At 38.4% G+C, this 25,966-nt stretch overlaps 1 protein-coding gene across 2 annotated transcripts in view; it reads left to right on the top strand.

The window, feature by feature from the left end:
• The window catches only part of SHTN1 (shootin 1), a 121,791-nt gene that overhangs the window by 69,063 nt on the left and 26,762 nt on the right, over window positions 1-25,966 (top strand). For both annotated transcript variants that reach the window (XM_010388887.1, XM_010388890.2), the window contains exons 10-14: window positions 6,684-6,837; window positions 8,921-9,020; window positions 15,631-15,713; window positions 21,795-21,904; window positions 25,426-25,479. In XM_010388887.1, coding sequence (XP_010387189.1) covers window positions 6,684-6,837; window positions 8,921-9,020; window positions 15,631-15,713; window positions 21,795-21,904; window positions 25,426-25,479 — 501 coding nt within the window. The remainder of the gene's footprint in view (window positions 1-6,683; window positions 6,838-8,920; window positions 9,021-15,630; window positions 15,714-21,794; window positions 21,905-25,425; window positions 25,480-25,966) is intronic.

Raw genomic sequence — 25,966 nt, 5'->3', positions numbered from 1 at the left:
CAACTGGAAAGCAAAAAAAGCAGGGGTTGCAATCCTAGTCTCTGATAAAACAGACTTTAAACCAATGAAGAGCAAAAGAGACAAGGGTATTACATAATGGCAAAGGGATTAATGCAACAAGAAGAGCTAATGATCCTAAATATATATGCACCCAATACAGGAGCACCCAGATTCATAAAGCAAGTTCTTAGAGACCTACAAAGAGATATAGACTCCCACACAATAATAGTGGGAGACTTCCACACCCCACTGTCGATATTAGGCAGATCAATGAGACAGAAAATTAACAAGGATATTCAGGACTTGAATTCAGCTCTGGAGCAAGCAGACCTAATAGCATCTACAGAACTCTCCATCCCAAATCAACAGAATATATATTCTTCTCAGGACCACATCATACTTATTCTAAAATTGACCACATAATTGGAAGTAAAACACTTCTCAGCAAATGCAAAAGAATGGAAATCATAAAGAGTCTCTCAGACCACAGTGCAATCAAATTAGAATTCAGGATTGAGAAACTCACTCAAAACCACACAACTACCTGGAAACTTGAACAACCTGCTTCTGAATGACTACTGAGTAAATAACAAAATTAAGTCAGAAATAAATAAGTTCTTTGAAACCAATGAGAACAAAGATACAACATACCAGAATCTCTGGGACATAGCTAAAGCAGTGTTTAGAGGGAAATGATAAAGAGGATATCACCACCAATCCCACAGAAATACAAACTACCATCAGAGAATACTATAAATACCTGTACACAAATAAGCTAGAAAATCTAGAAGAAATGCATAAATTCCTGGACACATACACCCTCCTAAGACTAAACCAGGAAGAAGTTGAATCCCTGAATAGACCAATAACAAGTTCTGAAATTGAGGCAGTAATTAATAGCCTGCTAACCAAGAAAAGCCCAGGATCAGACGGATTCACAGCCGAATTCTACCAGAGATACAAAGAGGAGCTGGTATCATTCCTTCTGAAACTATTCCAAGCAATAGAAAAAGAGGAACTCCTCCCTAACTCATTTTATGAGGCCAGCATCATCCTGATACCAAAACCTGGCAGAAACACAACAAAAAAAAGAAAATTTCAGGCTAGTATCCTGATGAACATCGATGTGAAAATCCCCAATAAAATACTGGCAAACTGAATCCAGCAGCACATCCAAAGGCTTATCTACCACAATCAAGTCAGCTTCATCCCTGGGATGCAAGGCTGTTTCAACATACTCAAATCAATAAACGTAATCCATCACATAAACAGAACCAATGAGAAAAACCACATGATTATCTCAATAGATGCAGAAAAGGCCTTCAATAAAATTCAACACCCCTTCATGCTAAAAAGTCTTATTAAACTAGGTATTGATGGAACATATCTCAAAATAATAAGAGCTATTTATGACAAACTCACAGCCAATGTCATACTGAATGAGCAAAAGCTGGAAGCATTCCCTTTGAAAACCGGCACATGACAAGGATGCCCTCTCTCACCACTCCTATTCAACATGGTATTGGAAGTTCTGGCCAGGGCAATCAGGCAAGGGAAAGAAATAAAGGGTATTCACATAGGAAGAGAGGAAGTCAAATTGTCTCTTGTTTGCAGATGACGTGATTGTATACGTAGAAAACCCAAAATCTCCTTAAGCTGATAAGCAACTTCAGCAAAGTCTCAGGATACAAAATCATTGTGCAAAAATCACAAGCTTCCTATACACCCATAATAGACAGACAGAGAGCCAAATCATGAGTGAACTCCCATTCACAATTGCTACAAAGAGAATAAAATACCTAGGAATACAACTTATAAGGGATGTGAAGGACCTCTTCAAGGAGAATGACAAACCACTGCTCAAGGAAATAAGAGAGGACACAAACAAATGGAAAAACATTCCATACTCATGGATAGGAAGAATCAATATTGTGAAAATGGCTGTACTGCCCAAAGTAATTTATAGATTCAATGCTATCCCTGTCAAGCTACCATTTACTTTCTTCACAGAAAGACCTGCTTTAAATTTCATGTGAAACCAGAAAAAAAGCCCATATTGCCAAAACAATCCTAAGCAAAAAGAACAAAGCTGGAGTCATCACACTGCCTGGCTTCAAACTATACTACAAGGCTACAGTAACCAAAACAGCATGGTACTGGTACCAAAACAGAGATATAGACCAATGGAACATAGCAGAGACCCCAGAAATAACACCACACATCTACAACCATCTAATCTTTTACAAACCTGACAAAAACAAGCAATGGGGAAAGGATTCCCTATTTAATAAATGGTGTTGGGAAAACAGGCTGGCCATATGCAGAAAACTGAAACTGGACCTCTTCCTTACACCTTATACAAAAATTAACTCAAGGTGGATTAAAGACTTAAATGTAAGACCTAAAACCATAAAAACTCTAGAAGAAAATCTAGGCAATACCATTCCGGACATAGGCATGGGCAAAGGCTTCATGACGAAAACACCAAAAGCAATGGCAACAAAAGCCAGAATTGACAAATAGGATCTAATTAAACTAAAGAACTTATGCACAGCAAAAGAAACTATCATCAGAGTGAACAGGCAATCTACAGAATGGAAGAAAATTTTTACCATCAATCCTTCTGACAAAAGGCTAATATCCAGAATTTACAAGGAACTTAAATTCACACACACACAAAAAAACAACAAACAGTTTCATCAAAAATGGGCAAAGTATATGACCAGACACTTCTCAAAAGAAGACATTTATGTGGCCAAAAAACATATAAAAAAAAGCTCATCATCACTGGTCGTTAGAGAAATGCAAATCAAAATGGCAATGAGATACCATCTCACATCAGTTAGAATGGCGATCATTAAAAAGTCAGGAAACAACAGATGCTGGAGAGGATGTGGAGAAATAGGAATGCTTTTACGCTGTTGGTGGGCGTATAAATTAGTTCAACCATTGAGGAAGACAGTGTGGCGATTCCTCAAGGATCTGGAACCAGAAATACCATTTGACCTAGCAATCACGTTACTGGGTATATACCCAAAGAATTATAAATCATTCTACTATAAAGACACATACGCACATGTTTATTGCAGCACTATTCATAATAGAAAAGACTTGGAACCAACCCAAATGCCCACCAACGAGAGACTGGATAAAGAAAATGTGGCACATATACACCATGGAATACTATGCAGCCATAAAGAAGGATGTGTTTGTGTCCTTTGCAGAGACATGAATAAAGCTGGAAACCATCATTTTCAGCAAACTAACCCAGGAACAGAAAACCAAACACTGCCTGTACTCACTCATAAGTGGGAGTTGAACAATGAGAACACATGGACACAGGGAGGGGAACATCACACACCGGGGCCTGTCAGGAGGTGGGGAGCAAAGGGAGGGAGAGCATTAGGAGAAATACCTAGTGTAGATGACAGGTTGATGGGTACAGCAAACCACCATGGCATGTGTATACCTGTGTAACAAACCTGCACATTCTGCACATGTACCCCAGAACTTAAAGTAGAATAAATAAATAATAAAAACAATTTTAAAAACAAATGTTGATATATATGTAGAGTACCTCTGGATGGACAGATGGTAACGGTCCCCTGGGAAAGAGAACTGGAGAACAGGGTGGGAGGGAAAGAATTTTATTCTTTCTTTTGTCCCCATGTGTAGGAATTACTTTCCAAGAAAAGAGAAAAAAAATGTGTTATGCTAGAATTTAACTTTTGGTTCTGAAAAGTCTAGCTACTTACAGTTAAATCATTTAGCAAATAATACATGCCTAGAACCTACTGAATTGAGCTGAGGTTTAAGATTAAGTTGTTGTATGTATACCTTGTTGGGTACTGAAGATTAAAGTTATCAATGAAATTATAATAATCACTACTTCTAAAACTTATACTCTGTATATATACAGTTATTCTTACAGTCTTTTCATATACAGATGATCCTTGACTTACGATGGGGTTACGTCCTGATAAACCCATGTTAGATGAAAATATTGTAAATCAAAAATAATATACCTAACCTACTGAATATCATAGTTTAGCCTAGTCTACCTTAAACGTGCTCAGAACACTTATATTAGCCTACAATTGGGCAGAGTCAACTGGAAACACAGAGCATCAATCAAAACTGGAAAACTAGAGCATCAATCCCCATTCTTTTTGGCACTAGGGACCAGTTTCGTGGAAGACAATTTTTCCATGGACTGGGGAGGGAAGAGGATGGGGGATGGTTTTGTGATGAAACTGCACCGCCTCAGATCATCAGGCATTAGATTCTCATAAAGAGTGGCCAACCTAGATCCCTTGCATGTGCAGTTCACAATAGGGTTCGCGGTTCTGTAAGAGTCTATTGCTGCTGCTGATCTGACAAGGTGGAGCTCAGGTGGTAATGCTTGCTCATGCCTGCTGCTAACCTTCTGTGCAGCCTGGTTCCTAACAGGCCATGGACCAGTACCGGTCCAAGACCCGGGGTTTGGGGACCCTGGCTCTAGAGTATCAGTTATTTACTTGCATGATCATGTGACTCACTGGGAGCTGTGCCTGGCTGCTGTTGCAGAGGATTGTGAGAGAGTATCTTATCACACATTGTGAGCCTGGGAAAAGATCAAAATCCAGAATTTGAAGTGTGGTTTGTATTGAATGTGTGTCACTTTCACACCATTGTAAAGTCGAAAAACTGTATCTCAAACCATCCTAAATTGGGGACCATCTGTATGTGGCTTAAAATGTTTCTTAGCTATCTGTAAGTTCCCTTGCAGATGCAGCAGTCTTTTAAGCACAGCATATGGTTTTTGCAATTATAAAAATAACATATGCTCCTTATAATACATTTTTAAAATATAGCAAACGTTAAAGAAGATTAACCAAGTATCCCATATTTTGGTGCATAGCTGAACTTTCTGTAAATATATAACTTTGTAAATATAGTTTGTTTAAATTGAATCATACCATGCATACTATTTTATGCCCTGATTTTTTTTCCATTGGTAATATATCTTCTCATGTCAGTATACAGTTAACTATGTGATTTAAAATAGTTGCATTGTATTTCATTGAATAAACATGCCATAATTTATTAAATCAAAAATATTGGTGGACATTTAGGTTATTTGCAGCGTTTTGTTGTTGTAAAGAACACTCCAGGCCAGGTGTGGTGGCTCATGCCTGTAATCTCAACACCTTGGGAGGTCGAAGCAGGTGGATCACTTAAGGCCAGGAGTTCGAAACGAGCCTGGCCAATGTGGTAAAACCCCATCTCTACTAAAAATACAAAAATTAGCTGAGTGTGGTGACATGTGCCTGTAGCCCCAGCTACTCAGAAGGCTGAGGCACAAGAATTGCCTAAACCTGGGAGGTGGAGTTTGCAATGAGCCCAGATCACGCCACTGCACTCCAGCCTGGCCGAAAGAGTGAGACTCTGTCTCAAAACAAAAACAAAAACAAAACAAAGCAAAAAACCACTTCCTTGAATGCATTTCAGAGTATTTTAAAAAATAATTTCTAAAAGTGGTTTTACTAAATCAAAAGCCTTTCTTTTTTTTTTTTTTTTTTTTTTTTTTTAAGACTTTTGATACTTATTACTAAATTTGTGTCCCCCAGGGGTCTTTTAAAATATTACCTGAATTTTTCTTTTGAAAATGGTTACAAAAGTGACTCATACTTAAAAATTAAAGTGTCTGTGTGACTAACAAGCATATAAAAAATGCTTAACTAATCATTAGAGAAATGAAAATCAAAACCACAATGAGATACCATCTCTTGTCAGTCAGAATGGCTGTTGTTAAAACGTCAAAAAATAGCAGATGTTGGCAAGGTTTCAGAGAAATAGGACACTTATACACTGCTGGTGGGAATGTAAGTTCAGCCATTATGGAAAGCAGTGTGGTGATTTCTCAAAGAACTTAAAACAGAAATACCATTCAACCCAACAATCCCATTGCCCAAAGGAATATAACTCGTTCTGCCATAAAGACACATGCACGTATATATTCATCGCAGCACTATACGTAATAGCAAAGTCATGGAGTCAACCTCAGTGCCCATCCGTGGTAGACTGGATAAAGAAAATGTGGTACGCATTACACCATGGAATACTATGTAGCCATAAAAAGGAATGAGATAATGTCCTTTGTAGCAACATGAATGGAACTGGAGGCCATAATCCTAAGGGAACTAACATAGGCATAGAAAACCAAATGTTCTCACTTCTTAGTGGGAGCTAAGCATTGATTACACATGGACACAAAGAAGGGAACAACAGACACTGGGGCTTACTTGACGGTGGAGGGTAGCAGGAGAGAGAGGATCGAAAATGTAGCTGTCAGGTACTATGCTTTTTACCTCGGTGACGAAACACCCCGTACACCAACCTCTGTGACACGCAATTTACCTATATAACAACCCTGCGCACATACCCCGAACCTAAAATAAAACCGACAAAAGTTAAAGTGTCTAGTACATAACTCCCAGTAAATGTATTTTAAATCAAAGAGCTGATTATGATTTTGTGTTAATTGTATCTAGAATTTGCATGGTTGTGAAGATGGATCGGAATCTGTTTGCTATGAAGTACGGTCAAAGGGAAATACTTGTTTTTTCCCTTTCTTTTCTTTGACAAAGGAAAAAACTGTCACCCATGAAAGTCTTTTTTTTTTTTTTTTTAATAACTTACAGGTCAAAGAATTAAAAGAGCAACTAGAAAATGAAACACTCCACAAAGAAATACACAACCTTAAACAGCAACTGGAGCTTCTAGAAGAAGATAAAAAGGAATTGGAATTGAAATATCAGAATTCTGAAGAGAAAGCCAGAAATTTAAAGCACTCTGGTAAAAGCATTGAGTAGGCTACTATGTCTTACTACTAATCTTTGAATTACTCATGCCTAGTACAAAACCTGGCTATAGTTAGTCTAGAACATTTACTGAATGCTGTGGGAAAATACAAAGATTTGTTTTTAAATTCCTTCATTTCTAACCATTGCAATTCAGTAGAATAGCTGCTGTATTAAATAATTCACAAATATTTAGACTTCTTTTTTGGACTTAGAGCCCTTATGAACATCATATACAGAATTAAGACACAGAGATACCATTAGCATAGGAGGACCAAACTTTTCAGGGAGCTTCAGAGGTGAATATTCATTATGTACTTTATTTTGTTCACTTAGAGTGCATTTTTAGAAAGTATTAAACTTTTTAAACATACTATCTTCATCTTTGGTGTGCATACCACCTTCATCTTTGGTATCTAATTATACACATGAAATAATACTTTCTACATCATACTTAACAATGAACTGGGCAACAATATATCTATTAAATGGAAAACCTTTTAAAACACCGGGGGATACTTAAATCAAAAGATTTATTCATTCAGTTCTAGAAGGCTTAACGGGAATGTGCGAGTTAGATTATTATGCAGGCATATGTGTAAGTCTCTGTTGGAAGGTTGGTAATTTAAGAAGGCAGGTACATTCCCTTTATAATAGCTTCAATATTCACCTCAGATATTTTTTGGTTAATTTTATACTAGAATTTTGAAACCTATGCAGAAGAACCACGTAAGCCTTTTTTCCTTCTAAAAGCATTCAGTGCTTTCTAATCCACAATAAAAATTTATTATAATTTATTTTTTAATTGATCCAAAATTAAGAAATATTCCATTATTTTTAGTGAATATCAGAGTAGCCTGTAGCCAAAGCCACCTTTATTATGAATGGAGGAGGCAGACACTGGAAACACATGAGGTTCAATTCTGAATGCCTTTTATTAATGCTTAGTGTCTGCTGTGTGTGTACCCAGCCTTATCCTAGGATATACTACTTGAGAGGCTGAGACAGGAGAATGGTGTGAACCTGGGAGGCGGAGCTTGCAGTGATCTGAGATCACGCCACTGCACTCCAGCCTGGGCGACAGAGCAAGACTCCATCTCAAAAAAAAAAAAAAAGACAGAAGGAAAGGAACCATGCTTTTTGTCTTCAGAGAACTCAGATTCCTCTTGGAGGGATAGGTGCATACACATGAAATGACCAGTGGATTCTCAGTTTTGGAGAGTATAGCCCACACTGCCTATTTAAGTGTTGAGGGTAAATACAAATGGACAGATCCCTGGGGGTACACTTAGTTGGGGAAAGTGGAATGGCTATGGACGGGGAGAGCTACCTCTGAATGCCAACAGTATGCAGCACCTTTTACCCATTATCTCATAGGTATTAGCATCTGTGATATAAACAAATTAAGTTCCTTGAAGTCAGGTGTTAATGTCTTCTGTAGCACCATTCATAGGCACTTTGACATCGTTGGTGCTTGCTAAGTAAAATGCCTGTTTTCATGAAAGACTTGAAGGAATATGGTGCATTTCCAGAAGTATCTTCAAAAGAGAAAAAGTTTCTGAGTTACAGATTGAGGAAGCTGAATCTGGTTAAAATCAAAGACTCTAGTATTTGCAGTTTTTGAAGGAAATTAAGCAGGGGAGAGAAGTATGCAGTTATTAAAATTCATTACTAAATGTCATCTTTAAAATTAATTCTTGGTCTGTATACTTTTAAAGTCAAGTATTAACAATTTCTTAGTGTTTGAGTAATATACTTCATTGTTAACAAATATTTCTTCAGCCTACTCACTTCTTCCTACCCTTCAGCCATTGTTTTGCATGTTTTTTCTTTTCTAAAGTTGTATATACAGCAAAAAGATAACATTTAATATCGATAGATGGGAGTCCTCTCTTGCATTAGCGATAGACTAGATAGTGAAAAGTTTAAAAAGGTCTGCAATTTCATATTGAAATTTTTTATTTTGCCTTAATAAAAAGAACTTACTTTTGAGAAAGGTTATGTTCTTTCTTTCACATGTATAAACAATGTTTAGTTGCTTGTTTCAGCTCTCTTCTGAATGCTTGCTCTCTGTGCAGTTGATGAACTCCAGAAACGAGTGAACCAGTCTGAGAATTCAGTACCTCCACCACCTCCTCCTCCACCACCACTTCCCCCTCCACCTCCCAATCCTATCCGGTAAGCATATCCAGGAAGACTGCTCTGCATCAAATGTTCTTCCCCATCAGATTGTGCCATGAGAGGAGCCATATTAAAAGCATGAAAGATACTAGCTGATGCTTTCCTTGGAAATTTTTCTAAAGGCCAGTGATATGGTTTGGTTGTGTCTCCACCCAAATCTCCTCTTGAATTGTAGCTCCCACAATTCCCATGTGTCATGGGAGGTAATTGAATCATGAGGGTGCGTCTTTCCCGTGCTGTTCTCATGATAGTGAATCTCATGAGATCTCATGGTTTTATAAAGAGGAGTTCCCCTGCACAAGTTCTCTCTTCCCCGCTGCCATGTAAGATGTGACTTGCTTCTCCTTGCCTTCCGCCGTGATTGTGAGGCCTCCCCAGCCATGTGGAACTCACATGTGGAACTCACAGGTGCTGTGAGTCAAGTAAACCTCTTTCCTTTATAATTACCCAGTCTCAGGTATATCTTTATTAGCAGCATGAGAATGGCCTAATAAGCCAATATATTATTCCCTTCTTGTAATATATAAATTTTATTCAATAACATTAAGATTTCCTTTAATGGTAAGAACAAGGAATTTTGAGCTTCTCCAGAATGTGTTTACTCTTCTGTCTTGCTAATTCGAATTTGAAAAGCTCTGGTTTGTTCATTTATTTTAAAAATAAAAATACTAAATGAAAATGTAAACATACTAATTGTTATAAACGAGTAATTAAACTAGAAGTATTAATTACTTTTATCCCTTTCCTCGTATTTATACCTTTAGTAAGGTTAAGAGAGGAACCTTCCTTAAGAAAGATAAATTATGTTTAAATTCTTGTGACAGGAAGTCACATATACAGACAGGAATTCGTATTTTCTGAAGCCTAAGGTGACATGATGGCATTATGTATGTCACTTGAGCACAATACACACTAGGAGATTTAGAGTCAAATTTTGCCTTCTTTATGGTTCCACATGCCACCATCCAGAATTACATAAGACAACCTCCTTGCCAAGGTGACAAATGTGCTCATGTCATGATATTAGCTGCTTTTGTATAATTTATTCTTTAATAAATGGCATTTAAAAACTTTTGCTAGTTTTTTTTTTTTTTTTTAACCTTTCATTAACTCATGTGATTTGTTTAATCCTTTCACACAGAGAGGCCATTTATTCATACTTTGCACCTTTGCTGATCCATCTGAATAGAATGTGTAGCATGTTCCTCCCACACGACTATGAAAATGGGACTTTGCCTTTTAAAAAGAGTCTCATTAGTTTTCCTTACTGAGCAGGGTATGACATAATCTACTTTAAGCCATTGAAGTAGTTAAGGCAAAATAATTTTTACACGTGATAGAGCCAAGAGTCAATTGAAAGAATTTCAGGTATTTTAAAACCTTTCTCTCCCGGGTGGCTAAATCTGTAGGAGATATTCTGGATTTGACATTTAAAATTGGAAATTCATCACTTTGATCTTTCTCTAAGGTCTGGGATTTTGAGCTGATAAGAAAGGTCACTTCTGTCCACGAAGAGGGAGAACGATTAAAAAGTAATTACAGTCTTGCTGGTGGCCTTTGATTTTTATTCTCAGAAATGTTGAGAGCCCCTAGAATTAAAAGTAAATTATAACCTAAGTAGAATTTTTTTTCCCAAAGAGCACTTTACAGTTACGCTGAGAAATGAATGTTCAGGACTATTTGTGTCTCAAGTGTGAACTCTTTTATAAGGCTCTTTAAAGAAAATTTTATTGAATAATATGATTTTTATTTTAAGATGAATTTAAATAGTATAGGACATAATTTTTAAAAGAAAAGAAGTTTTTTTTGTGAGGAGTGCTTTCTTGCCAAAGAGGTATATTTGCATATGTATTGAGTTCGAGTGGATTTTGTATTCACAAATCAAAGTTTTCTAACTTTGTTCCTGACCCATTTGTTTTATCCAGATGTAAATCATGGTTAGAAATGAAAGCGGGGGCCGGGCGCGGTGGCTCAAGCCTGTAATCCCAGCACTTTGGGAGGCCGAGACGGGCGGATCACGAGGTCAGGAGATCGAGACCATCCTGACTAATATGGTGAAACCCCGTCTCTACTAAAAAATACAAAAATCTAGCTGGGCAAGGTGGGGGGCGCCTGTAGTCCCAGCTACTTGGGAGGCTGAGGCAGGAGAATGGCATAAACCCGGGAGGCGGAGCTTGCAGTGAGCTGAGATCCGGCCACTGCACTCCAGCCTGGGCGACAGAGCGAGACTCCGTCTCAAAAAAAAAAAAAAAGAAATGAAAGCGGGAAGAAAAAAAAAAGACTGGGGCTTGTGGCTTCTTTAAGTGGCCTTACAGCTTTTCCCTTCTCTTCCCTCTCATTTGACTCCAAGAATAGGTAGAAGAAAGAGGAAGAAGGCAAATCTTGGTCATTTTGTCCCAGTGGCAGTGAAAGTAGGACAGGTTTTATGCAGATATAGTTCATGGGGAGAGGGTTGAGGCTATTAAGTGGTTTTTTTTTTTAGAGAAACAGAACATGTATATCTGTAGATACAGATATAGGCAGATATAAATACAGATTTATTATAAGAAATTGGCTCATGTGATTATGGAGGCTGTCAAGCCCTAAGATCTGTAGGGTGAGTTGGCAAGCTGGACACCCAAAAGAATCAGTGGTGTGGTTCCAGGCTGAGTCTAGGGGCCTGAGAACTGGGAGAACCTATGGTGTAGTTTTATTCCAAAGTTTGACAGGCTCCAGACCCAGGAAGTGGCAATGTGTTAGTTCAAGTTCGAAAGCAAGAAAAAGCCAATAACCCAGTTTGAAGGCAGTCAGGAGGAAGTCCCTGTTAGTTGAGGGAAGATCAGCCTTGTTGTTCTAATTAGGCCTTCAGATGATTGGCTGAGGGCCACCTACCTCAGGGAGGACCATCTGCTTTACTCAGTCTACTGATTGAAATGTTAATGTCATCCACAACATCCTCATGGAAACACCAGAATCATGTTTAACCAAGTATCTCTGGCACCCCGTGGCCCAGTCAAGTTGACACACAAAATAACTATTACAGTGGCCATGACGGACACTTGAAAAACTAACAGGTGAAGGCTGGGCGCAGTGGCTCACGCCTGTAATCCCAGCACTTTGGGAGGCCGACGCGGGCAGATCACGAGGTCAGGAGATCAAGACCATCCTGGCTAACACGGTGAAACCCCGTCTCTACTAAAAATTCAAAAAATTAGCCGGGCATGGTGGCAGGTGCCTGTAGTCCCAGCTACTTGGGAGGCTGAGGCAAGAGAATGGCAGGAACCTGGGAGGCAGAGCTGGCCGTGAGCCAAGATCGCACCATTGCACTCCAGCCTGGGCGACAGAGCAAGACTCTCGTCTCAAAAAAAAAAAAAAAAAAAAAAAAACTAGGGTGAAAATTCTCCACTGAAATGTTCCATCTTGGGATGACACGTGCCTGAAATTTTATTCATTCAATTGAAATGACAGTGAAATGGGGCAGTGATGGCCAGAGGTTTGAGTATGGGTCCCAGATGTCTTGACCTAATCTCCTCTGGCCTGTGAGTCCTGCCTTCCCTATAGTGTGAGTCCCATCTTGACTGTTGGTTTTAATATTGCAATGATTTTCCTCTGAGCACTGTATGTCTACAGCTTATGCTTCAACTCAGAATCCTTTACGCTAACGCTTTCTGTCATCTAGGTGGTTTATGCTAATAAAAAGGTATTATTCTTCACACATGGAAATATATATATAAGTACTCTGAGCAGTAAAAATAAATTCCTGCTTCATCATCTTAATGTACAATAATGTACACTTGCAAAATTTCCTCGTAGAACCAGAGGCGAAGTCAGTGCAGAGTGTGGTGCGAGGGTAAGGTGAGACATCTGATTAGTGAGAACCCTCCTCACACCCAGCCCACCATGGAGTGGTAACAAGTAGATTCAGCTGACAGAATGACAAATTGAACAAATTGAACAAGTAAAGTTTATTTCATTCTTTATAACTTCTAGAATAAAATATACTTATTTCAAAGTTCTATGTAAATTAGAGTTTCTAACTTTTGTGAAAATAATTTAATTCCATTTGGCCATTGCAAGCCCAAAGAAGAGAAACTAGACAAAGTCAGAAGCTCCGTGATTGGTTCCCAAGCTGGATAGAGCAGGATGTGTTTTTTTCTTTCTACTGTGATTTATGGGAGATTATCCAGTGAGTCTGGGAATTTTAAGAAAAGGCAATTAGGAAGGGGATTAATAATATAAGCAAACGTAGAAGTGAAAAGTTAAAAAAGCTAGAAATTATAATGATTAAGAAACTGGAGGCTGGGCACAATGACTCACGTCTGCAATCCCAGCCTTTTGGGAGGCCAAGGCAGGAAGATTGCTTGAGGCCAGGAGTTCAGGACCAGCCTAGGCAACGTGGTGAGACCCCTCCAAAAAATTAAAAAACATTAACCAGGATTGATGGTGTACCTGTAGTCCCAGCTACTCCAAAGGCTGAGGCAGGAAGATCACTTGAGCGCAGGAGATCAGAGCTGCAATGAGTGGTGATCGTGCCCTTGCACTCCAGCATGGGCAACAGAGTGAGACCGTCTCAGGGAAAAAAAAAAAAAAGGATGAAAAAGAAGCATTGGGTGGTGATATCTTCTGAACAAGCGTTTCTCCGTATATCCATTTGCCCCTTTTCCTAAGGGCAACATTATGCCTTTCTTATCCTCCAAGTATTTGTTTTCTATTGCTGGACTGTTTTGCAAATACAGTTCACCACACTGAGTTCATTTATGATGCAGCTGAAGGAATTCAAAAATTATTGATTCACTCATGTTTTGGTAAACATTTTATGGAGGAAATGATAATATATGCAGATATGTACACAAGCCAATGTACAGTTTTAAAATAATGTTAAAGTGAACATCTGTGTAATCACCCTCCAAATCAAGAAATAGGCAATACTGGCACCCTAATTTTTTCCTTTGATTCGTTTCCAAAGATAAGCACCTTTCTCTCTAATCGCTGTCTTTTATGGTGATCATTTCCTTGCATTATTGAAGAAAAATTTTCCTGCCTAACATGTATCCCTAAACTACTGTAAATATCTGTATGGCTTGGTTTTGAACTTTATATAATTGGAATTTTCATGTATCCTTGTGGTCTTGCTCTTTTTAGTCTACATTATTATTTTTATTTATTTATATATGTATTTTTTTTTTTTTTAGATGGAGTTTCGCTCTTGTTGCCCAGGCTGGAGTGCAGTGGTGCGATCTTGGCTCACTGCAACCTCTGCCTCCCAGGTTCAAGCGATTCTCCTGCCTCAGCTTCCCAAGTAGCTGGGATTACAGACACCCGCCACCACGCCCAGCTAATGTTTTCATATTTTTAGTACAGACAGGGTGTTACCATGTTGGCGAGGCTGGTCTCGAACTCCTGACCTCAGGTGATCCACCCACCTTGGCCTCCCAAAGTACTGGGATTACAGGTGTGAGCCACCGCTCCCAGCCTACTCTACACTATTTTGTAAGATTCATCCGTTGTGTAACTTAAATCTATTCATATTCACTGATACCTAATTCACTTTATGAAGGTCTCAGAATGCACTTATCCATTGTGGTGTTGATGGACATTTGAGTTATTACCAGTTCTGGGGAATTACGGAAATTCTTCATGAGCATTCTTGTTCATGTATCCTGGTGCACAAGTGCTTGCCTTTCTGTTGGATATGTGTCAGTGGAATCACTGGCTCATAGGATACATATATTTTTGACTCTACTAGATAATTACAAAGAGTTTTCCAGAGTGGAATGTACTATTAATTTATATATCCTCTTTGGTTTGAGAACTTCTGTTACTCCACAGACCCACTAATCCTTGATATTACCAGATTTATTTTGTCTGTTTGCTGAATGTATAGTGATATCCCCGCGTGGGTTTGTGTTTGCCTAACAGCTAATGAAGTCAAGCACCTCTTTTGTATATGTGTTGGAAATTTGGACATCTTTTTTGGAGTTGCAAGGTTCTCTTCCATTTTGTATTATGCGCTTTTTCTCATTGATCTATAGAATTTTGTTATATATCCTTTTTATTCTGCATATCAAAGGTTATAAAATTTTAGTATAGTCCAATTTATCATAATTTGATTTTACATAGATTTGTTTTTAAATGGACCAGAGAGAGTGGTGTAAATATGTTTGATCTGTAAGTATTTGGTCTACACCATGTGGATTCAGATGTTTTTATACCCATAGTTCACAAATAGGTAGGTACTGATAACAAACACTTCTTCCTATGAAACACTCCCTAATTCTTTCATTCTTCTCTCCCCCTCTAACATAGTACGTAGATAGCTATTTCTGAATTTTATATATATGAGTATTGAAATTTTTTGTCTCTTTTCCTTTGTTAAGTCTGTATGCATTTTACTATTAGTTATAGCAGTGTACTTTCTCCAGTAATTAGTTTGGTTTTATACAGAAGAGGATGAGACGTATTTCTCTTCTGTAAAGTGATGAAAACTTTAATATTATTAAAAATGGAAAGTAGACGACTTAAATTGTAGTTGTATATTCATGCACCTACCAAAGAGTGAGATTTTTACTGATTATTTAGGATCTAGGTATCCAGTAATCTCCTGTTGATCTTTTTCTTTCTCCCAAAGATCCCTCATGTCCATGATCAGGAAACGATCCCACCCCAGTGGCAGTGGTGCTAAGAAAGAAAAGGCAACTCAACCAGAAGCAAGTAAGCATCACTTCCATTGGTGTAAGTGCTTGATGGTGTACATTTTGGGGGCAATTCACATGTTTGTTAAGTTCTTTGACAATAAACATGTTGTTGTATAACATTTATAGTATAAAGCACTAAACAGCTATAAGAATGAACCAGTGACCATCATTGCCTTCCTGTAGTTTATTATCCAGAGGAGATAAACACGCACACCTCACTGTAATGAGAGACATAGTGGCAAATATATTTTCATTAAAGGTCAGGGTACCTTGGAGTGTACTGGAGAGAGAGGGAGTAATTCCAAATGAGGGATTTGGGGCAAGACTTCTTAGAGTTGGTAGCAAGTGACCTGGGACTTTGTCAAACACTTAGTATATACTACTCCACTGTTGTGTGCTGGCGATACATGATATAGAAGTTACATTCTAGTGTAACCAGGGAGGAAGTAAACAAGTAAATATGTAATTATTTAAATACAATTAAGGAGGAGTACACGGTGCTAAGAGATAGTGGAAGTGGACTGCTGGTGTCTGAAAGTGATGTTCAAGCTGAGTAGTTGTGCCTTTAGAACATTGGGTGGGTTGGGTGGGTGGTGTTTAGGGTAAAACCATTTCAAATAGAGGAGCAGCAGATTCAAAGGTCCAAAGTGTCCAGGAAGGAACTTGGCATATTAGGAAACTGAAAGAAAGTTGATATTTTTGAACATGGAACATGGTGGCCAAGAGAGGAGGTCTAATAGGTAGGCAGGATCCAGATTCTGGAGGTCAAGGTCAAGGTTCTGGAATTTCTTCTAAGAGCAGTAGAAGTTTTAAGCAGAGGTATAACATGTTAAGGACAAGAGAATTGTCCTTAAAAAAAATCACACCGGCTGTGAGAGTGAGAAAACAGACTGTAAATGGATGAGGGTGGATAAGGGAAGACTATTGCAGTCATTCAGATGAATGTTGATGGTAGCTTAGATGAGGGTGGTAGCAGCAGGGGTAGAGAGACATGCATGAATTCAGGAACTATTTAGGGAGGTAAAATTCAGAGGACTCTGGTTCATTGGAGATAGAGATATACAGGACAATGATTAGATGGGACTGGAGGGAGAAGGGCCCTCCCATTGAGCAGAGCCAGCGAGTGGCTAGATGCACTGATGTCAGTTTGGTGTGCACCCACAGTGACAGCAAAGGCTTAAAACAAGGGGGCCGGATCTTGGTCCTCTGTGCCGCTGTTCTAATTCCATAGCCACCATGCAGATTCGGGGCAGATAGCTGCTATGTTCCAGACTCTTCATCCTCCTTTTTATCCTATTTTGTTAGTATAAACAACATGGTAATGAGTAGCTCATTACCATGCATTGTGACAGCATTTTGCTTTAAATTCTGTTACTTTAAGGATTTAATGTCCCACTCCCTACCTCTACTCTGGCTGTGGTGTTTGAGTTATTTCCACCTCTCTCCCCTGAGCAGATTGCAAGCTCTTTGAGGGTTCACTCTTCTCGGCAGCATCCCCCTGCTTTCATGCATATTGAATGAATTGAAGTTTGGACTTCGTTTTTTGTCTCTTAGCAGGAATCTTGCAGCACCATTACAAATGCAAGCTGATTTCATCTCTAAGAATTGGCTTTCTGTGCCTGCCTTCTGCAATCCTTTGGACTCTATTCCTCTGCACATTAATGGGGCTGTAAGGCAAATTCTGCATTGCACAAGGCATTGCAGGATTCTGAAGCAGTTCCGCCTTTGGTGATTTGCTGGACAGCCCTGCTCTTGGGTTACTGGCTGTTAGCGTTTCCTGATGCTGTAATTTAAATTTTGTTTCAATTTTTTCGGGGGAGACAATTGGTATATCTTAGAGGATTGGGGGGAAATTGGAATAAAATGAATTTTCCTTCCAAGTAAATCACATCATCAACTTGTCAACTTTGATAGCACCTTAAATTAAAAAGAAAAATTATTCTAAAATTTCTTAACCCCCAATTTTAGGAGCTATACAGTTTTTCTTACAAAAATGATATTTATTTATAATTCATGAAATGTGACAGTATTTTCTCACACATCCTTGGGCTACCGGATTGCTATTTTGGGATTCTAAGTAGAGTTACCAATATAGAAGTTGCTCTTGAGATTTTTAGACTGGAGCAACCCTAAAAATCATGCAGCCTTGAATAATGCATACTGTACTCACACGTGGCTGAAGCAGTGCCCTCTCTCTATCTGGCAAGGCAGTTATTTATAGTGTCTTGTTAATAGGTCACACTGATAAAATAGTTGTTGAGTGAATAAATCAATGATTAAATGCATGATGAATTAATGTCAAGCATCAAACATTAGAATTCTCTGTGACACTTTGGGGTTTGCATTTATAACATAGTGACTTGTCTCACATTCACTGTGTTTTCTTTCTTAGGTTAGCATCTTACGATGGCTTTTAACTTACAGTTGATGAGGTTTTCAGAGTTTATAAGTGGGGGAACGTTTACTCCTTACTTATGGCTCTAAAAATCTTCATTGTAAAGAAAGACTGCAGAATATCTTATAGATAGTTTTAAGAATTGAATGTAAGAGATCATTACACTCTGGAGATAATAACTCTGATTTTGACAAGAATGTATTTATTAGGTCAGTTCTGGATTTCAAAAGTATGCCTACTGTTAATCATACATTCAGGTCATTAATTTGTTGGTATTTTCTTGCTTTGCTGTGCCTTGATTTGCTAATCTGTAGAATGGGGATAATAGTACTTCCTATTTCACAGGATTGTTGTGAGAATTAGTGAGTCTCACAATGTGAAAAGTGTTTAGAGTAGTATCCATCACAGAAAATACTCATAATGTTACCATGGAAAAACATGGAAAAGGTACTAGCCATCATGTGGGAGAGGCAAAGGGAATCCTCATCCCACAGGTTCTTGTGATTATTGTAGCTAAGGAAATTTCTTTAACTTTATGACCTGATGTCAGATTTGAACTTAATTCAACTATAATGTATTCTTTAGAAATTTGGTACATCATGGTGGCATAAGATTTTTTTTTTAATTACCTTAAAAAAAAAAAGTTAGTGAAATAGTAATCCTGTGGAATTTGGAAATTCATTTTTGTTTCTTCGAGGTAATAGCAGAAGGTTTTATTGAGTAATCAGGTGATGGTTTTGTCTGTGGGTCTTTTTTTTTTTTTTTTTTTTTTTTTTTTTTTAAGGAACTAACATTTTTCAAGTGGATCTTAAAATTTCAGCCCCAGTTAATTACATGTAGCTTTCTGATCCAAGACTGACCTTCAAGCACTAACTCAAAGAGCATTTGATTTTATTTTCCTGTGGCAGTTCAATAACATTAGACCTGTTGTCTTCATTTGTCCCTTTTCTTTAATCTCCAGTATCCTGCATATTTCTGTTGTCCTCTTGATTACATGCTTTTGTGAGACAATTACCAACTGTGTGATTGCAGAAAGAATTACAAAACATACCATGAGCTCTCTGTAGGTGATTCTTGCAGATTTATTAGAACTGCTTAATAGTTTAGAAGTTCATATAGATTGCTTTTTGCTAGTTCAAAAACAGGGTCGGCAAGAGAGAAAGCTTGTGTGGCTAACCTCGCATTACTCTTGTATTGCGCCTGAGTAGGGAATCTGATAAGAATGATTTCTTTTCCTTAAAAGCAATTCGGCCTTTACATTTGAAAAAGACTGAGAAATTAAAGCCTGGTTTGTAATCTGTACACAATACAGATAGTGGCACGTCTCTGAATTATCACTATGATTCTGGCAAGCAAATATAAGAAACTACTTTAAATTCCTGCTATGTTAGATGCTGTAGCAGATTTGAATGGTGTTGGCCATAATTCTCCATCTGTCTGCCTTAATTAGTTTTTGTATGGTGCATTTAATTGGGTTTCAGTCATTCCTTACAGAGTGCTAATCTGTTTGTAGGCGGTGTTCCTATTACCATGCAGCTCTTCCTAGACTCAAAATGGCAGACTTTCTGAAAAATCAAATGTTTTAAAAATGTATTTTCTATGGTGAAACCCCATCTCTACTAAAAATACAAAAATTAGCTGGGCATAGTGGCACGCGCCTGTAATCCCAGCTACTCGAGAGGCTGAGGCGGGAGAATTGCTTGAACCTGGGAGTTGGAGGTTGCAGTAAGCCGAGATCGTGCCATTGCACTCCAGCTCTGGGCAACAGAGCAAGACTCCATCTCAAAAAAAAAAAAAAAAAAAAAAAAGTATTTTCTAGATTCTCAGGAATAAATCCCACACCCATACCAGATGCTTGGATGGCAGATCTGGGTTTTATCTCCCTGGGTTTTGAATAGGGTCGGCAAAAGCACTGTGTGGTTCACAACACATATGCAGATAATTGAGTGAGTGAGTGAGTGAGTGAGTGAATGAAGGAATGAATGATTGAATTAATGAATGAATTTCTACCCATCATAATTTACTTATCTGTTCCTTTGTTGATGTTTGTGAACCATCAGAAGAAGCTGCCCAAGACAATGCTGCTTAAGGGCACATGATTGATCAACCCACAGTTTAGTCATCTTTCATTTACTGGTAGATGAGCTCTAACTTTGGTGATCATATTTCCCATGTTGCTTGGCAAAAGATACTTGTTTTGACTTCTATATCTGAAAACTGTTGTTTAGATGTTGAGAGACTTTAATTCTCAGCATTTCAATGGCTTCTGAGGTTGACAATTCTCTTTGAAGTTAGGACGGTATCAGAAAATCTAGGTTATACAGTGAATATGGCAGTGATCCCTCTTTGTGGACCTGTAGAGATGAGGATAACGGAAACTTCTGGTCTCTCTTAGTTGCTCCCCTAGGCACTTACACAAGAGGAATGGCTACCCAGGGTTGAAATGGAGTCTGGCCTTGTAGCAGAAAAAGAAGCCATAATAAGGCCTCCTTATTGCAAAGCCTGATACTGGAGCTAATTAGCTTGGGGATGCAGTAGTGATTGCCTACATTTAGAAGCCAGCCTTTGGGGTTTAGTCATTTCTACTCAACATTTAGAAGCCAGCTTTTGGGGTTTAGTCATTTCTACTCAAATCGTAAAGACATTAGTAGCCATTTAAAGCAGAAACTTCAGAAGCCAATAGTCAGTAGAGACTTGTTGACTGCCCACCATATTGCCAGGCAGTGTAGAGTCTATTAAAGACGATAATTGAAAGGTCCCTATGAGATAAACTCAAATATGTAGGCTGCAGTGAGCTAGATGGAGGTAAACACAAGACCTAGAACTGCATTAATGGTGATAAATGTTCTGAAATGGTTCTGTGATTTTGCTCAAGCTATTCTACAAGAGAGACATTTCACTTTTCTGATCAACAGGTTTAAGTTCACCTCAGTTACATTCATCCAATTGATACACATCTCCACCTCTTTTTTATTTATGTATTTATTTTTTTTGCAGCAAAGTAGTGGCAAGTTTAAACAATAGATAGTTGAATTTTAAAATCAAATGTAATTACTTAATTGCAATTATTGCTACATGTGTGTTTTCTTTTAACAGTGACAATTTAAAAAGACTTGAGAAAGGTTTGCTTAAATGTTTCCTTTCCATATGATTCCTAAACAAAAGATGGCAATTTAAAAATAGATTTTATTTACTTGCTGTTTGTCTTTTGACTATAGACTTATTCCAACAAGAAAAACATCTATTTCATCTTTTTTTCCCGTAATGGATTTCTGGTAGTTGTTTTTTTTGGGGGGGGGGCTGATTTCTTTGACATAGGATGTACAGTAAGTTGTAAAAACATCTTTGAGACAAAGATTATTTGGGATTAGGCACAAAGTTGGGATTTTAAAGATCTAGAAAAATGTTGACAAATGAACAAAGTCTACTTTGTTGACAGAGGCAAGACAATATTGACTTGGATCCAGGCTACAGATTTTTATAATTCTTATTTTTCTGATCAGATTTTTTTCTGTAAAAATTTTTCCTTTAAATGTTGCTACCTGATAGCTATTAACCTTAGTAAATTTTTAGTGTTCTGCAACTGTGAATGAAAAATGACTGTGATTAATCACATAGTGTAATTTTTCCAAGTGACCAAAAAATAGGAAGTAGCTGTTTTCTTGTAACATAAGAGGATTTATGTATGTGTTCTTTGAACAGCTGAAGAAGTCACAGATCTAAAGAGGCAAGCAGTTGAAGAGATGATGGATAGAATTAAAAAGGGAGTTCATCTTAGACCCGTTAATCAGACAGTCAGACCGAAGACAAAGGTATGGAGTAACTAAATGCTTTTTTTCCCTGCTTGATATTTCCTTTTTTAAATGTACAAATTTGAAATTTGATGAAAACTGCATCAGAACTCACTGTCAAATCTTAGGATAAAGCTAATGTGTCACAAAAACTTTTACTTTCACATAAGCATGTTTCAGGAGGATCCATGGTGAACCTAAATCAGTATAAAATGGAAGCTATGTTATTTTGGGGGTGCTGTCGTCTCATTACAAGAGACAGTGATATGAACTGTTACACCAAACAAATAACAATTATCACATCCTTTCTTTTGATTCCTGATTCTTTTGTGTGATTCTACTGATTATCTACTATGCGCCAGATACTGTTTTAGGCACGGGGGATAAAGTAGTGAACAAAATAGGCAAAAACCCTCGCCTTTCTGAGGCTTCTATTATAGTGGACGGAATCACATAATAATAACAGCAGAAAACTAGGACAACTTTGGGGAAAATAGTGAGACTTATATGATTGTTTTTCATTAATTTCACAAATGTTTTCCAAGTCACTTCAAAGAGAAAAACTCTTCTAAACTAGACCACAGCGAGTGCTCCAGGATCTGTGAAGGCGCTTAAGAGTCCCTTTCATGATCTCTGTATATCTGTTACATTTAAATAAGCCCAATAATAGTTTTAAACATTTTTCTTGAAAAATATTCTTTCTCCTCTCTAATTAGGTATGAACTGACCGGTTCTTTCTCTTCTTCCACTTCCCCTTCTTCCTTCCCCTTCTTCACTAACCTTTATGGTTTGGTTATTTCTCCCTCTCAAGGGTGCCCTGCCTCAACTGCATGAACGTCCCCCAGTGTTATGACTGTTCAGTACACATTCTGAGGGTTTTGTCTTTTTTTCTTTCTTTCTTTTTTCTTTTAGACGGAGTCTCACTCTGTCACCAGGCTAGAGTGCAGTGGCGCAATCTCGGCTCACTGCAACCTCTGCCTCCCGTGTTCAAGCGATTCTTCTGCCGCCGCCTCCCAAGTAGCTGGGACTACTGGCGCCCGCCACCAAGCCCAGCTAATATTTGTATTTTTAGTAGAGACGGGGTTTCACCATGTTGGCCAGGATGGTCTTGATCTCTTGACCTCGTGATCTGTCCGCCTTGGCCTCCCAAAGTGTTGGGATTACAGGCGTGAGCCACAGCGCCTGGCCTCTGATGGGTTTTCTAGGTTGCCACTTTGTCACAGGCAGGCAAAATAGCCATGTAAGGTGAGAGGGGCTATAGTGTGGGCTGTATGTGTGAAAGGATTGGAAAGAGGGAAAGAATACTCAACTGCAAGAGTAAATTTACATCTAAGGAAACAGAAGCTTCAGCCAACCACGTAAAATAGTTCAGTCTTGTGCCAGTGATCTGAAAGCAGTTTTCTAAGTAAAGGATGAAATGTAAAACTAGAGGAGAAGCTGAGTGTGTAGAATGATCTGGCACAGCTGGCCCAGTGCTGGTGTCTGGCAAGAGAGTGAAGAGCAGAGCTGTTGGAGTTGGGCCCTGGCACTGTCACCCAGCTTCCCCACACTTCTTCTCTTCAAGATGGGGACAGCACCTGTCTTATCTGACACATGGGGTTGTTGTCAAGATCAAATGGAATAAAGTGTGAAAATACTTTAAAATGAAAGGTCTGAGTGCCACCTTTGAAAAAGAATCCGTTTTTATGGCTTTCACATCACCACTAATTATGGAAAGAATAAGCAAAACCAAACTATTACTAGAAAAAAACGCAATGCCATAAAGAAGCAAAATTAGTTTCAAAAGAGAAAGATTGAAAACTTCTTAAATCATAAGCAATGTTCCATACATACTTTCATTTTCAGAATATCACTTTGTGCTTTTTCTTTCTTCCCATAACTCTTCCTGCAGTTACACATTATTTAATGTCAATTCAAAATCTGGGAAGCAACTGAGCAAGGATCAGTGGACGACTGGGTTTTCTTGATGGTAATCTAAACTATAGTTTAGATTAGTGCAGATATAGTGCTGAATGACCTGGTCAATAACCTTTAAAACAAATGGTCGCTGCATGCTTGAGGACAGACGTCTTCCCCTAGTACCATCAGGGCTTTCCTGAAATGTCACAGATGGTGATATTTTGTGGTCCAGGGTTCAAAAGGCTTGCACAGTCAGAGGGCAGCCTGAGTGGCATGGCAGCACTTTCGGGTATGCCTAAAGGCAAGGCATTTGTTTGAATGTCACAGCTTATCACCTGAAGGGTTGACCTGCAGAAGTCAAGCCTGCCTTGAGAATATTAATTTAACCGCTTATTTTCTAAATTCCTTTGGTGGTGGTGTTGGTGCCAGTGTGGTTGAAATTCGTGTCTTAGTGCTTATTGACTGGCACTAAGGGCATGTGTATTTCACAGAAAATCTGCGCTATGAGAGCTGAATGCCTTAGCTTTGTACATGAGCAGCAAACCTCTCTCTCTCTTACTTCTCTGTTTTTAAAATTTGAAGTAGGATCTTGTTTTTAAATTCTGTTTTTGAGAGGAAAGGATTATAGGTTGCTGTTGACTCACTCTCATTTTTTGATGAGAGAGAGTATAACCTTACTTCTACTCCAGGAATAAGAGGCTCAAGGGGTTCTTTTCGCTATGTCTGGCAAGTTTCCCCTTCATCTCTATCCTTCGTGAAAGGAAGTGGTACGAGGGAGATCAGAAGTCTTTCCTGAGCTTACTTTTCATGAGGTTCTCATGCTAAATTTTCCCTCCATTAAATTAGTTGAGTGATCTGCAGAGATCATTAGGTATTGTGGAGCAGGCAAATCATACCCAGAATTTTACTTCAAATTGTTTTGTCCATGGTATGGCCAGAAGAGAGCTGAGCTTGTAATCAAGACACCTAACTCAAATACTACCTTGCTCAAGCCTGACTTTCCCTCCAAGATGAGGGATTGGACTACACCTCCTCTGAGGTCTGTGGCTGCCCTGGCAGCCAGCCTTGCTAACTTTCTCCTGTAGCCAAGTTCTTTGCTGGTCCCTGCTCTCTGGACTCTGTCCTCTTGTGAAATTCTTACATGTCAGGCCCCTGTAAGCTGACCTCCTCCCATAGCTTGTGGAGCTGAGAGAGGTTTTCTGCCCTGTGGCTTGCTTCTGCTCTGTACTGCCTTCTTCCTCGTCCCTGCTTGCTGGCAGAGTCCAGCAATGCAGGTGGAGAACAGTTTACTGTAAGAAGCTCTGAATAATTTGGAATCAGACCTTTGAAATCTGATGTTTACCAAATCTTCTCTATGATAATAATCAAGAGGTAACAATATGGTATTTAGAAGAGGGTAGCTTGTCTCCTTTTGCTTTGAATATAACTTTTTTGTTTATATTCTTTTTTGTTTAACTGCTACTTGAGAGCACTAACATGGCTAGTATTTTTTCCTAACCTTAAGACATAGACCTAATTTAAAAATATACATAGTCATATATATTACCAATATAAGGCTACTAATACTTTGCCATGTAAAAATCATTGTTTAGTATCTTAAAACTGAATTACTCAGTAATTTTTCTTTCTTTTTAAAATTATAGCCAGAATCTTCTAAAGGCTGCGAAAGTGCAGTGGATGAACTAAAAGGAATACTGGTAAGAATAGATTTCGGTTTATTGTTTAGCTAATGGGGAAATGAAAGGAGAGTATTTTAAAATCTGTTGTTTGGTGAGTTGTTTGTGGTGTGTTTTATTCCCATTTACAATTAGCCTCATCTTTGGCCAGTTTGATTGTGCTTACAGACTGCTCTATCACATATGTTAATAATGTATCAAATAACACTATGCTGTTTTTATTCTGAAAGAGTGGTTACACTTTCACCAAAGTCATGGTTTCCTGTTCTTGCCCTCCAATCCCGGCATCACAACTTGAAGATGAAGTATCTGGTCATATGTAAGGATCCGTACATGTTGATGAAAAACAGAAATACAATAGATGAATAATGCTTTACTTTGAAGCCTAAAAGGAGAATCCTAAATGTGAAGCTAAGCGCCTCTCCAAATATCTTCGTAACAGGGTCACAGTCTGCCTTTCCTCACAGTCGAAACAATTATTTGATGATAAATTGAGGAATAAAATAAG

Source organism: Rhinopithecus roxellana, chromosome 11 (assembly GCF_007565055.1).
Source record: "Rhinopithecus roxellana isolate Shanxi Qingling chromosome 11, ASM756505v1, whole genome shotgun sequence".
NCBI classification, from domain to species: Eukaryota; Metazoa; Chordata; class Mammalia; order Primates; family Cercopithecidae; genus Rhinopithecus; species Rhinopithecus roxellana.
Note: the sequence above shows the minus strand (reverse complement) of the source record. Positions and strands in the feature narration are given on the sequence as shown.